Source organism: Denticeps clupeoides, chromosome 8, assembly GCF_900700375.1.
Source record: "Denticeps clupeoides chromosome 8, fDenClu1.1, whole genome shotgun sequence".
In the NCBI taxonomy this organism is placed as follows: Eukaryota; Metazoa; Chordata; class Actinopteri; order Clupeiformes; family Denticipitidae; genus Denticeps; species Denticeps clupeoides.
Genome location: NC_041714.1, coordinates 20625406 through 20638746, shown reverse-complemented (window position 1 = coordinate 20638746; position 13341 = coordinate 20625406). Strand labels below are relative to the sequence as shown.

Below are 13341 nucleotides of genomic sequence, written 5' to 3'. Positions count from 1 at the left end.
AAAGTAAAAGTAAAAAAAAAAAAAACAACCCACACAGCGTGAAAGGTAGTGCTCAAACGGATTTTTACATTTATTTGCAGCCATGCAGTTGTGACCTGAAAATGTCCACACTGCAACAAACTGAAACTCCAAAGCAGTGATGAAAACAAACGAAAAAGGGGAAAAAGAAGAAGAAGAAGAGCACACCGTGAAAGCCATTCTCACAGACATTAAAAGACACGGGGATGAGAATAAAACATTTCTCAACGGAGACAATGGACATTTCACAATCGATCCCAGCATCGTAGAAATCTCTTGACTTTGGCACAAAAATATATACTGTGTGTATTAAGGAAAAATATCTTAGTCGTTTTTATTACTCTTTTGTAAACATATAATACACATTGAAACCTCACCAACTGGGCATTAAGGAAAGCAGCAAGGCGTGGACAAAGTGGAGCTGCGAACCACAGCCAGGATGGCGAAAAGGGACAACTGGACGAAGCGTCCGTTGCTCATGGGCCACTTTGATCTAAACCTATCTTCAGGTATGTAGTTTTTTTTTTTTTTTTTTTTTTTTTAGGACCTTTGTGGGTAAATGGGAAGATTTTACGTAGCAAACGGCTCAACAAACAAAACTTTATAACTTTATAATAACCACTCTGGATGGTTTAAAGGCAACTGTCCCAAGGTGGACGCAAAGAGAAAAAAATAACAACAGGTTGCTTTTTGCATAAAGGCCTCTTATCCAAGTCCTTCCCGGATACGACGGTCGATATAACGATGGTCCTTCTACAACACATTTGGCTTGGTGAAAGGCAACAATACCATTACATTATCGAACACAGCCACACTCAGTAACCAGTCACATTTAAACGTCGGCGGAGAAAACGTTAAATAATTTACGCATGCAACTCATAATCGCAGCAGCCAAAACGCGGCTTGAGGGGACGAGAAGTGCTCCGTGATTGGCGGGGACGCCGCTTATGACATCTCCACGTCGGCCTGGCCTTTCGGAGGCAGGCAGGTGGCATCGGCAGGGTCCTCGCTGAAAGGCACTGGTACGCCGAACGCCTCCAGGTCCTCCAGAATGGTCTGGACCTTGCGGACGCCGTCCCGTCTCGCCTGGCGCACGTCTGCCCGTCCCTCGGGGTCCACAGAGTCCAGGGCCAGCAGCTCTTTGGTCAACAGCTCTTCCAGCAGCAAGTATTTTTTGTCATTCTTTCTGCCACCGAACCGCTTCACTTCCTGCTCCAGTTTGGCCACCCGCTCCACTATCTGCTGCACCTTCGCCAGTCCCGGGTGCTCGGCCATCGGCTCGGGCTCCGCCTTCGCTGGAACCTCTTCCTGACCTCCCGGCTTCTCCGGGACGGGGACGGGGACGGCGGTCTCCTGCGGCGTTTGCGGGGTCTGCTGCGGCGACGGCTCATCTGCTCTGGGCGGGCTGCCGGGAACCTCCTGCTCCGCTCTGGGAACGGGGTCCTTCTGTACGACGAGGACCTGCGGCAAGACGGAAACATTACGAACCCGTAATGTAACATACGATAATAAATAAAAAACGGACCGCTAACACCCACCTGTGGCCTTTCTCCCATGACCTGCGCTCTGACCGGCGACTGGCACCTAACGTGAGGCGGCAGGTGGACCGGCACCGATTCGCGACTCGGCGCGGCGTGGACGGGGACGTCGCGGTGGGCCCCGCCCCACTCCTCTGGCTGACGGGAGTGGAACGGGGCCTGGTATTCAGCGTGCGCGGGTGTGAAGCGCTGCGAGTGGAAGGCGGGGTTCTGCTGAGACGGCGAGGCGCCGCCCTCGTGGATGACCGGAATGGGAATATAGCCCACGGGGACGCCGGTGCTGCTGGGGCGAGCGTTCGAGCTGGCGCGCTGAGATGGCTGATGCTGCAAGGTACTGTGATGAACCTGGGAGAAGACAGCGGAGAATAATATGAAAATGAAATATGAAAGTGAAGTGATTGTCACATGTGATACACAGCAGCACAGCACACAGTGCACACAGTGAAATTTGTCCTCTGCATTTAACCCATCACCCTGAGTGAGCAGTGGGCAGCCATGACCGGTGCCCGGGGAGCAGTGTGTGGGGACGGTGCTTTGCTCGGTGGCACCTCAGTGGCACCTTGGCAGATCGGGATTCGAACCAGCAACCTTCTGATTAGGGGGCCGCTTCCTTAACCGCTAGGCCACCACTGCCCCAATAATAAGGATGGCTGTGCAAAAAAATACAAAAATAAAACTAAACTAAAACCTGAAAAAGAACAAAACCTCCTCTCACCTCAGGACCCTGTGAGCCCGGGGAACACGACAAGCAGTGGGCTTCGGGGTGACAGGGACTCTCTGACGGGACCTGCGCGGGAGACCGGGGGCGGCAGTGCACCGCGGGGGTCGGGGAGGGCGTCCGTCCCTCCGTCCTGATGCTCTGGAGGCCGGGCGGCTGCTTGTAGGTGAAACAGGGCTGGCGGGCGTCGACGTTCTCGTGGGACACTGGAATGGAGATGTAGCCTTGGCGGAGGATGGGGTGTTTCATCTCTCTAACAAAGGACTTGTGGGCCTCCTGTGGCGAGGACTCTTGGGGTGCACAGGGCCCGTTGGATGATATTTGGCTTGTCTAGGAGGAAAAAAGGTCAAAGTGCAAGGGAGGTTTTTGATTCACCAACACTGAGAGAGGTCGCCAGGTTGTAACCAAGAAATTATTAACTTTGGAAGTTCAGCTGTCAGCATATGCATGGGAGGATCCTGTAAGACCCCATGAAAGAGCCAAAACTTTTTATATATATATAAAAAAAAATAAAAAATAAAAGTCCCAGAATTTAAATGACTTGAGACTGAAACCCAGTTCTCCTCACTTAATTTAACTGGTCCCTACAATTCCAATGAACACTTGAAGCGAATGTTCCGAGCGGGTCAAAATGACCCTGTGCCCTCTGCCATTTTAACATGGAAGCAGCACCCGCCACCGCACCCGTTTTATCTCCCGACAGCTGCGTCTTTCCAGCATGTTCTTGGTGACACTAACTTTGGACAAGAGCAATGGTGTTGATCTTTCTAATGGAAGATGCCAACTGCTGGGGGGATTTTTCCAGGTCCACTAGAAAAACCAACCAAGGCCTATAATAATAATAATAATAATAATAATAATTGTGATAATTTGAGTGCTAGTTACAGAAAGTTCCGCCTTAAATCCCTTGTATAGGAAACTTTCGGGCTGGGGAGCCACTGGACGAGCCACTGGGAACCTTTAAATAAACATCGTGGAGAACTGCAGTGCGTCACGCACAATCCAGCCGGCCTGAGATCACAACACGGGAATATTCCGGGGCGGCTGCGTCCGTTCAACCCGCCACAATGGTGGGCCATGTCGGCGCTGTACTATTTACGGCGCGAATGAATCACTGTACAAGTGCGTCGTCGGAACATCGTGGCACGTCGTCTCTCTCTCTCTCTCTCTCTCTCTCTCTCTATCAAGAGATCACACAAAACGTCGGGTTTAAACGCGCAACAACATTCAACTGGAATGTCCTATGGAGAGTGTGTCGCCTACTCGACAGCAATGACATGGCACGCAATAAAGAAATAGTAATAATTAAAAAAAAACTTCCCTCGAACAGGGTTCGGGAAGGACAGTACGCGCTACCTTCTTGCCGTCGTGCCTCGGGTCGTTCCATGTGGTTATCCGGTTGTTGTGATCCACGAAGAACGGCCAGCCCGTCTGCGGGTCGATCTTTATTTCCCAGCCCGGAGGAAGAGGGTCGTTCGCGGCCATCGCGACCATTGGCGACTGCGTCCTCATGCTCCGAGGAAGCCCCGGTCTGGAGTATTGAGCCATTTCAGTCCATCTACGGATCCTTTAAAGATCCCGTTAGGTGACGTGTGGCGGCGGGCGGGCGGGGGGGGTTGGCTGGATCGCGATGTGACACACAGCCGAGAAAGTTCTAGCGTGCGCCGGGACCCAGCCCTGATTATTATTACATCCTATGTACGAATTCCTTTAACGCTGCCCTTTTGGATCTCTTCCTTACGTAACGCACGTCGTGCCATCTTTACTGGCGCACGGCCGCCCGGCGATGACAGGGCGGTTAGGGGACAACGTCGCGGCGACCGTCGTGAAAAGTGAATAGCGCGGGGTACGAGTGCACACGCGTGTTGCGCTGGTTCGCAGCGTCTTAGACGATTATACGTATAAAAAAAAAAACACACGAACATGCCCATGCCCCGTGTACCGACGCGCATGCGCAAAAGCGCCCAGCAATGACAGGGCGGTTAGGGGGACAACGTCGCGGCGACCGTCGTGAAAAGTGAAAAGCGTGGGGTGCGAGTGCACACGCGTGTTGCGCTGGTTCGCAGCGTCTTAGACGATTATACGTATAAAAAAAAAAACGCACGAACATGCCCCTGCCCCGTGTACCGACGCGCATGCGCAAAAGCGCCCAGGCGCCTGCCCGGCCAGCCGGTTTCCGCCATTTTCTACATTAAGCGCTTGCCAGGCAAAGCAAATAGCCCGAGCGTTGTTGTTGTTTTTGTTCTTCTTCTTCTTCTTTTTTCCGCCCGATCTCGATATATATACATAATTTTTTTTTGTAAGAACACATTAGTCGGCATTCGAACATGGAAGACGAAAGCCACCCCAAAACCCTGTAAGTAGACGCGCGGCCGAACCTGAACTCCCAGCGATTTTAGCTCGGCTGCTAGCCGGCCCAGCGTTACCCTTTCGGTGGCCCCGCAGGCGCCCGGGTCGTCGCCGTCGCCGTCGCCGCCGCCGCCGCAGCAGCAGCCGGGCCGACTGACGCGTTATGCGCGCATTTCGTAGCCGCGGCGAACGAAGTCACACGTTCGCCCCGGCCTAGTGTAGCGGCCCCTCGGTTTATTTAGCAATCGATGGCCTGCTTAAAAAAAAATAAAATAAATATAAATATTTTATTTCTCGAAACTTGTCAGGCGGAAAAAGAATTTGTTGAACTGTGCAATTTTTAGTTGTGCAAGAATGTCATGTGGCCCGTCTGAGCAGTTGTGTAAGCGGAGCAAGCCGGAAATGGAAATTATGCTCAAGTTGGACATTAACAACCGAAAAAATGCGTCTCATATATATATATATATATAAAACCACACCGGTTCAAATAAAGTTTCTGTTGTATAATATTGCCCTATTGGCTATTTGAGATTAGATTGCAAATTTGACACGTCACACTGCAATGCATTAAGATGAGTGTATAAATGCTAGAGTCAAAATGTTAATGAAGGCTTTTGTTTTAACGTTTAACAGGTGGCACGTCATTTCACAACTTTGATGGTAAAATTACTTTTGTCGTTGTGGGGTGTCCGTGTCCTTTAGAACAGTCTAGATTTCAGCATGAATGGCCCGCGTCACGATGGACCGTCATGTCTCATGTTGGGACGTGAGACACGCGTGTGATCAGTGTGACTGGTTTTATGGTTCATGTAATCTGAGACTCCCATGCGGTAATCCAGAAAATTCCTTGTCATATTTCTGACAAGTGGGTCCAGTTAAGTCCAAAATATTTCTGCTGATCAAATAATATTTATTTGTGCTTGCAGTGCCCATGCAGTCTTGATAAATGACGTGACTTTGGCAACATTGAGAGATTTTAAAGGTCCTCTATTATGATTTTTTTTTCCCCTGCTTTTTATATCGGTTTTATTGGTCCCCTAATACCATACCAAGCCTCTTTCCGAAATTTGGCCTCGGTGCAGAATTACAGCCACTTTGATCCAGTCCCACAATGAGATTTCCCCAGGACCGGGTCTGTAGCTTTAAATGCTAATGAGAGCGGCCTATAGAAGTTGGGGGGCATTCGTGGAAATTACGTCATCAACACTGTTTGCCGCGATAAAAAAAAAAAAGTTTTTACTTCCAACCACCAAGCGACTGCAATGCTTTGCTCATATGGAAGCCGGGATTGCCGGTGTGGATCATTTACATTTCCAGCATTTATCAGAAGCCCTTATCCAGAGCGACTTACAGTCAGTAGTTACAGGGACAGTCCCCCCCTGGAGCAACTTAGGGTTAAGTGTCTTGCTCAGGGACACAATGGTAGTAAGTGGGATTTGAACCTGGGTCTTCTGGTTCATAGGCAAGTGTGTTACACACTAGGCTACTACCACTACCACCGGATCATGTTTTAGGGGAGGGGCAATTCTCTTGGCGGAAAAAGCATGAGAAACGTGAGGTAACCTTTCCCCTTATGACATCATAAGGGGACAGAATCCAGATCTGACCACCTGCGCTGCCGTTCTCTGAATGGTGAAGCAGATTGGCCAAAGCGCTCTTTACACCTGTCGCCATTTCTAGCCACTGCAGGACCATAGACAGGCTCGGGGAACTCGTATTAATGTTAAATCATGTCACAAAGTCAAATTTTCATGATAGGGGACCTTTAAGAAACTGAGGGGGGAAAATCAAAGCAGAAAAGAAATGTCACTTCTTGTAAAAAAAAAAAAAAAAAAAAAAGCAGAAATAAATATAACCGGCCATAAGTGAAAGTAAAGTGATTGTCATTGCGATTCACTGCATATGTAACTCGCTTATGTTTATTCTCTCTCTCCAAGTTATGTGGGAAACCTGTCCAGAGATGTAACAGAGAATCTGATTCTTCAGTTGTTCACACAGATTGGGCCATGTAAAAGCTGTAAAATGATAACAGAGGTAAGGATCATTGTTATTATTATTTTTTAAATGTTAAATGTTTTATTTATTTATTTATTTATTTATTTTTTATGTGAGTGATTTGATATGTTTTATCAGTGTAATTGCACACATCAGCATGACAGACTTTGAAATAAATGTCTTCTTACAACTTTTTAATGTGCATATTAATATATTAATCTGAGCAAGATGTTCATTTTTTGTATGTGTTTGGTATGGCCATCTTATTTTAGAGCATTGGCATTGAAACAAGAAATCTGTTAAGATTGTAATTGTACATTGTAATTGACTGTTTTTTTAATATATTTTACTGTCATGTGCCACAAGTGTGGCAGAATTTTGAATTGAATCACAATTGTGCAGTAATTCCTCTCTTTTTTACTTTCTTTCTCAGCTATCCGATAGCAGCAGGAGAATGAGCTCTTCTGTTGAATTCTCTTTTTTTCAGCACACAAGCAATGACCCATATTGCTTTGTGGAGTTCTTTGAGCACAGAGATGCTGCTGCTGCACTAGCCGCAATGAATGGCAGGAAGATACTTGGAAAGGTAGTTATTGGTTTTGGGGCACAATGCAGAAAAACCCTCCAAAAACGAATACCGAATTGCTTCAGCCATGCAACATGTAGCGGAATCCACTTCTCTCAGTTCACTGCTTTTCAGAATTCGAAGACTCCAGCATTATTATACATATGTAGCACGGCTGAATGAACGTCTGTATGTGGGGTGTGTCATGCAACAGCTCAACAATGTAGTTTGTGTTTTAACTAGTCACTGTGTAGCGTTTGAAAAATGGACCAGTCACTGAAAAACACAGATTTGGTAAATGGGGATTTAAACAGCAGACGTTCATAGGTGGTTCTTTAATGCATGTAGCTTGCTCTGAAGTTGTTATTGCTGGTATATTTTCTCTTAATGCAATTTATCTCTTTAGGAAGTCAAAGTAAATTGGGCCACAACTCCAAGCAGTCAGAAAAAAGATACATCCAGTAAGTGTGGGTGTGGGTGTGGGTGGGTGATATATAGGTGAGTAATCCACATAGGCGTTCTTCTCTATATACCTAAATTAAACAATAAATCCATTATGATTAAAGTCATATACAGTGCACATCGTGATTCTGAAAAAATGCTTTCCGTGCATAGTCACTTGTATTTTTTAAATTTTTTAAATTTTTTTTTATTGTAGATCATTTTCATGTCTTTGTGGGAGATTTGAGTCCTGAGATTACCACTGAGGATATCAAAGCTGCATTTGCACCCTTTGGGAAAATCTCGTAAGTGTTGAGCGTTTACCACCTTTCTTTGTCTAAATGGTTTTGTTTAATGTGCTTGCGTGTTTTAGCCTAAACTCCTGCTTGTCACTCTTTAACCAAAGTGAATTTATATCAATATACCGTCACATTTAACAGAGACTGCGCAAGACAGTTGAAACTAAAGCATGTATGTAAAATTTTGTGTTCAAGCTGAGGAATCATGCTTTCCTTGTGAGCCTCAATCTTTTTATACACATGGGGGATCTAGGATTTGAACATTTGTATCGTAACCGAACAAGGAAAGGAAAGAATCGCCACACGCTGCCCAGCAGACTTGTTAAACAGTCTTTGTAGGTGTTCCTTAGTCGTGAGAAAGGTCCATGTCGACTGCCCTCTTGTGCTTTGTAGGTACCGTTTAGAAAGTCTGGTAAGTATTTTTTTGACTTGTCATGTACGTGTAAAACGCTACTCCACGTTTCTGTGTCTGTAAATCTGAACAACTTTTCGTTTCCTCCGAGCTGTCAGTCCCAGTTCAGTAATAGCACTCTGGTTATTTTACAGAATGCACATAGGATTGGACAGGAGCTTGAAGGCTAACAGCAAGGAACTGTGCGCGCTGGAAAACTCAGATGTAGTTTTTTTTTTTTATTATTATTATTATTATTCCATCTATTTACTCTTTTCATTTTACAATGCAGTACTTGTTATTAACCTTATAGTGTAGATTTTTTTTTTTTTTAACCAACTTCAATATTTTCCTCTTAGACTTGTGTTTTCATTTTAAATGTTGTTTCATGATGGTTTTTGCATAGTTGTGTTGATTTCTAGTTTTGATTCTCCAAAATTTCTGAAAATGTCAATTTCTCGAAATTTGCAGCTTCCCAAACTCCATATTGGTGGTAAAGAATTGACCAGGAAAAATAAAGAAATCTGTTAACAGGCCATGTATGCCGTTTAATTCCTTTTTTTCTCTTGATATTTGTATAATGTGTATGCGTATTATGTATATGTATATATAAATAAATCTATATATTCAGTTAATTTCTACTGGTAGCGTGAGAACCATGAGATTTAGCTATGCATGGTGACAAACAGTAAGAGTTGACATGTTTGCTTTAAATGATTAACAATCAGGGTTACAAACCCTGGGATTATAAACCGTAAATAAAAATGAGCCTACCCCAACTAACTCCCGTAAATGTGTAGTTTGCATGTTTAATGTATCTGTTTTTTCATTATCCTTCTGTTCAAATGCAGTTTGGCTCTCAGCCTTATCACTTTGAGGATAAGTAATGTAAAAAGAATAGCAAACTAGAGTCTTGGGATAAGCGTGTAGGAGTGAGTCTCAGTGTGTGGATCCTTTTGAGTTGACTGGCATGCTGGCCTGCAGGGACTGACCAGGATATTGTGTTCATTTCTTCCCACAGGGACGCGCGCGTGGTGAAGGACATGACTACAGGGAAATCTAAGGGGTATGGATTTGTGTCCTTCTATAACAAACTGGTAAGGCTCCAGAGCAGGAACACAGAGTGAAGGTTATTTCTATTTCTGTTTACTCTTATATACATACAAGTTAGCTTAAAACATTAACAGTTTAATATTGAAAACATCAATTCTGTTGTGTAACATTGTAGTTTACATCATTCAAGTTGAAAAGTTTGAATACAATTATATACTCTACAAATGTAGAACAATTTTTTCATACATTTTTGTAGATATAGTTTAGCTTAAATAATATATAGCCACATGATCAGAATAATATATTTTTGAGTCTTTTTCTTTTAAGGAATGGATTGTAAACCTTCAGTTTTCCTTTTCATTCTAGGACGCCGAGAACGCCATTGTACACATGGGAGGGCAGTGGCTTGGGGGGCGCCAGATTCGGACTAACTGGGCTACTCGAAAACCTCCTGCACCCAAGAGCGTACAAGACAGTAAGATAAGAAACTGATGAATAAAAGAATCCCTTTTGCATCCTGTGGCGCATGAAATTGACTTTATATATTTGAATGTGTTGTAGACAGCTCAAAGCAGCTTCGCTTTGAGGATGTGGTGAACCAGTCGAGTCCCCAGAACTGTACTGTGTACTGTGGCGGAATTCAGTCTGGACTCTCAGGTACACGTTTACAGCCTGTATTTTCTCCTTTGAATATTTCCTGCGCATCATTTTATAATACGCTCCTTCTTGGTTCCTTCTCTGTTACAGAGCACCTTATGCGTCAGACGTTCTCACCTTTTGGGCAAATCATGGAGATCAGAGTTTTCCCAGAGAAAGGCTATTCATTTATCAGGTGCTCCATCTGATTACATTTTACTTTGGTTTAGTGTTCCAAATATTATAATGTGGCTTAGCATGAGAACACTACTAACCTAGTGGGTAATACACTCGCCTATGAGCCAGAAGACCCAGGTTCAAACCCCCCTTACTACCACAAAAAAGTGGTGGCCTAGCGGTTAAGGAAGCGGCCCTGTTATCAGAAGGTTGCTGGTTCGAATCCCGAGCCGCCAAGGTGCCACTGAGCAAAGCACCGTCCCCTCACACTTCACACTAAGGGTGATGGTTAAAAGTAGAGGACCCATTTCGTTGTGTCATTGTGTACTGCGCTGTGTATCACATTGACAATCACAGCCCTGCAGCGTGCTCTTTAAAATTGCACATGCACACCACTAGATGGTGCTGCACCTCTAATCAAGAACAATGGCCCGGCTTAGTCCATAAACTCTTTTTGATGTTTTCGTTTGGGCAAATGAAGGTGAACTAGTTCTCACCTCAGGATTTTGAGTGGGTCTGACCAACTGCTCTGACCTGGTAGGTTCTCCACTCATGAAAGTGCAGCCCACGCCATCGTCTCAGTGAACGGAACGACCATAGAGAGCCATGTTGTAAAGTGCTACTGGGGCAAGGAGTCGCCTGACATGGGCAAAAATGTCCAGCAGGTAATGGAAGGAGTTGGCGACAGTCTTGTTTTGAAGTGGATGAGTGGATTCTGCTCCGATGTCAAGCAGCATTGTACTGATTTGTTGAACAGGTGGAGTATGGCCAGTGGGGACACTGGAATCAGATGTACGGAAATCCTCAGCAGCAATATGGCCAGTATATGACAAATGGGTGGCAAGTACCCTCTTATGGAATGTACAGTCAGACGTGGAACCAGCAAGGCTTTGGGATGGAGTAAGTTTAGTTCACTCAGGAAATTTGTAACTGAGCTGGAGGAAAACGACCAGCACACAGTGGTTTTTACTGATGTGGTATATTGTGACGTTTGTATGAAAATGAGATTTCTAACCTAACCTAATCTCATTGAGACCTGCTGAATGTGATTTTGGGCAATATAGAGGGTAACACACTCGCCTATGAACCAGAAGACCCAGGTTCAAATCCCACTAACTACCATTGTGTCCCTGAGCAAGACACATAACCCTAAGTTGCTCCAGGGGGGGGACTGTCCCTGTAACTACTGATTGTAAGTCGCTCTGGAAAAGGGCGTCTGATAAATGCTGTAAATATAAATGCATACGGTCTACATTCCCCAGAAGTTTAATTTCAGTTTCTGAAAATGTCTCATTCACAGGGACTCCATACTGGCAGCTGCACAGAACGTTTCAAGGTGACTAATACAACACGGTTTTTCGTGTAGGAATGTAGACTTGGTTGAAAATTTCACCTTTCCTTTCCCCCTCTTCCCCATTTCAGCCAGTCTCAGTCTCCTGCATGGGTCGGAGGGTTCGGGACCCAGCAGTCACAGGGACAGCCCGGCCCAGTGATGCCCAACCAGGCCAGCTTTGGGATGGCAGGCTATCAAACGCAGTGATTTTTCTCTTCAGTCGCCATCAATTATTTGGATCCAGAGACGCGTGTACCACCACTTGGAATAAACCCACCCCTGTCTGAGAGGCCAACGCCTTTTAAAACGGCTGGATGGGACTGTCCACAGCAGATTGGGCTTAAGAAATGTTTTAGTGCTTCTGTACCAACAAAAACTCCTGTACAATAATATTCTGTCTCTTTCTCTCACTCCTTATTTTATGGCAGAAAAGCGGAGTGAAAAGAAGGTATGGAACTTTTTTTTCTTTTTTTTTTTTCCACCCACATTTTGTTCATTCACGTCCTAAAACCGTGGCAAGGGATTTCTTTTTTTTTTTTTTGGGTTCAATACAGGGTTTGCACAGCTACATTGCAGAAAATGTACGTTGTAAATGATCCGAAAAGCGTGCTTTTTGAAACCGACGGGCTGATCATGTGTTTGCTTGCTGTCTCGTCACCTCACGTTTTGTATGTACGGCGCCAAGCTCTCTGGTTCAGCAGAACATGCGTAGGCCCCCCCTGTTTCTTGTAAATGTCGAAACGTATATGAATTTCTACGTGCTGTTGGGTCTATTTAAACCACCTCGGCATCACTGTCCCCAACATCATAACTGAAGTCCAGTCATCAGGTGCAAATCCTCATGCTGTCGTATTATGCGCCATTTTGGAATACTTCTCACCTCAGAGAAAACCGTAGCGAGGTCAACGCGTGTACATAAACTTTGATAACGTTGTTTTTCCCCAGAGCATGCGTTATTGGTAATAATAGGAATCTATAAATAATCTTATGCTGTACATAACAGACTCCCAACGTAAACGCGTGACTGGCATATGAAACAAATTCACGATAATTTTCAACGAAGCCTTAACGTTAATAAGTCAGTTAACGCACATCTGTAACTCGCAGTACGAAGCCCGCAGTGGAGGTGAGGTCACGATGAGTTTTAAAAAGCCCTCTTACGTCTTTGTCTACCTGCAGTTTTGACAAATTTTGCGTGCCATTTTCAGCTAGTAGCCAGATATGCTGTGAAAAGCGATTTGAGAGTGAACTGCATGTTTTTAATCTGTGTTGTTGGGGGTTGCAGTAAGAATGTAAATGGCAAAAATGTCAGAATAAAGTTGAGCATTTGATGGAAAACCTTTTGCCTTGCTAACACTTTATTCACGATTTGATATGGAAATGCAGAGACCGCTCTAATAACATTCACGGAGCATTTATTAACAGATATAAGTCAGGTGGTTCGATGCTAGTTAAACAAATCTATAGCGCTTATTATTACATGACAAGGGAAATCTTTGTTTACTATACTAAATCATGCTTACATATCTATATCTCATATCTATTACGTTGTAATAATTAAGAATAAATAGGTTTTAATATTAGATGCTAAGAGAAATTGCTCAACATTTAAAAGCAGCTACCTATTCAAATATATATATTTTCTTTCTATTCTGTTGCAAAAAAGGTAAGTACAGGTTATTTATATATGGCAATTTGAACAGAAAATTATTTGTGTGGTGTTTTACAATTTCGTGTTTGTCCATAAGGACTTTTCATCAGTACATTCAGAATTCCCCAGACTCGTCCTACTGACGCGTCTCCGGTGCCTTCAGCCAGCCCACGTTTG

General features: G+C 44.6%; 2 protein-coding genes across 2 annotated transcripts; one reads left to right on the top strand and one right to left on the bottom strand.

Moving 5' to 3' along the window:
* Positions 1–41: 41 nt before the first annotated feature.
* bag3 (BCL2 associated athanogene 3) lies at positions 42–4157 on the bottom strand. The gene is made up of 4 exons (XM_028989071.1): positions 3631–4157; positions 2272–2604; positions 1557–1901; positions 42–1479 (listed from the first exon to the last, which is right to left on the bottom strand). Exons 1-4 carry the CDS (start codon positions 3820–3822, stop codon positions 964–966), a joined length of 1386 nt encoding a protein of 461 aa, XP_028844904.1. The 5' UTR covers positions 3823–4157; the 3' UTR covers positions 42–963.
* Positions 4158–4304: 147 nt separating this feature from the next.
* On the top strand, positions 4305–12851 carry tial1 (TIA1 cytotoxic granule-associated RNA binding protein-like 1). The gene is given in 14 exon segments (XM_028989077.1): positions 4305–4630; positions 6561–6657; positions 7052–7204; positions 7590–7644; positions 7842–7929; positions 9336–9432; positions 9435–9443; positions 9734–9842; positions 9929–10024; positions 10115–10199; positions 10722–10845; positions 10938–11080; positions 11481–11516; positions 11603–12851. Coding segments are annotated over 14 exon segments (1239 nt in total). The 5' UTR covers positions 4305–4601; the 3' UTR covers positions 11721–12851.
* Positions 12852–13341: the final 490 nt, after the last annotated feature.

Excerpts from the sequence above, each read along its gene's own strand:
- bag3 (XM_028989071.1), bottom strand. The coding sequence starts at position 3,822 with ATGGCTCAATACTCCAGACCGGGGCTTCCTCGGAGCATGAGGACGCAG. Across the intron at positions 1,902-2,271 it reads CGGGCTCACAGGGTCCTGAG|GTTCATCACAGTACCTTGCA; the intron begins GTGAGAGGAGGT and ends GTCTTCTCCCAG. Across the intron at positions 1,480-1,556 it reads TCATGGGAGAAAGGCCACAG|GTCCTCGTCGTACAGAAGGA; the intron begins GTGGGTGTTAGC and ends GTCTTGCCGCAG.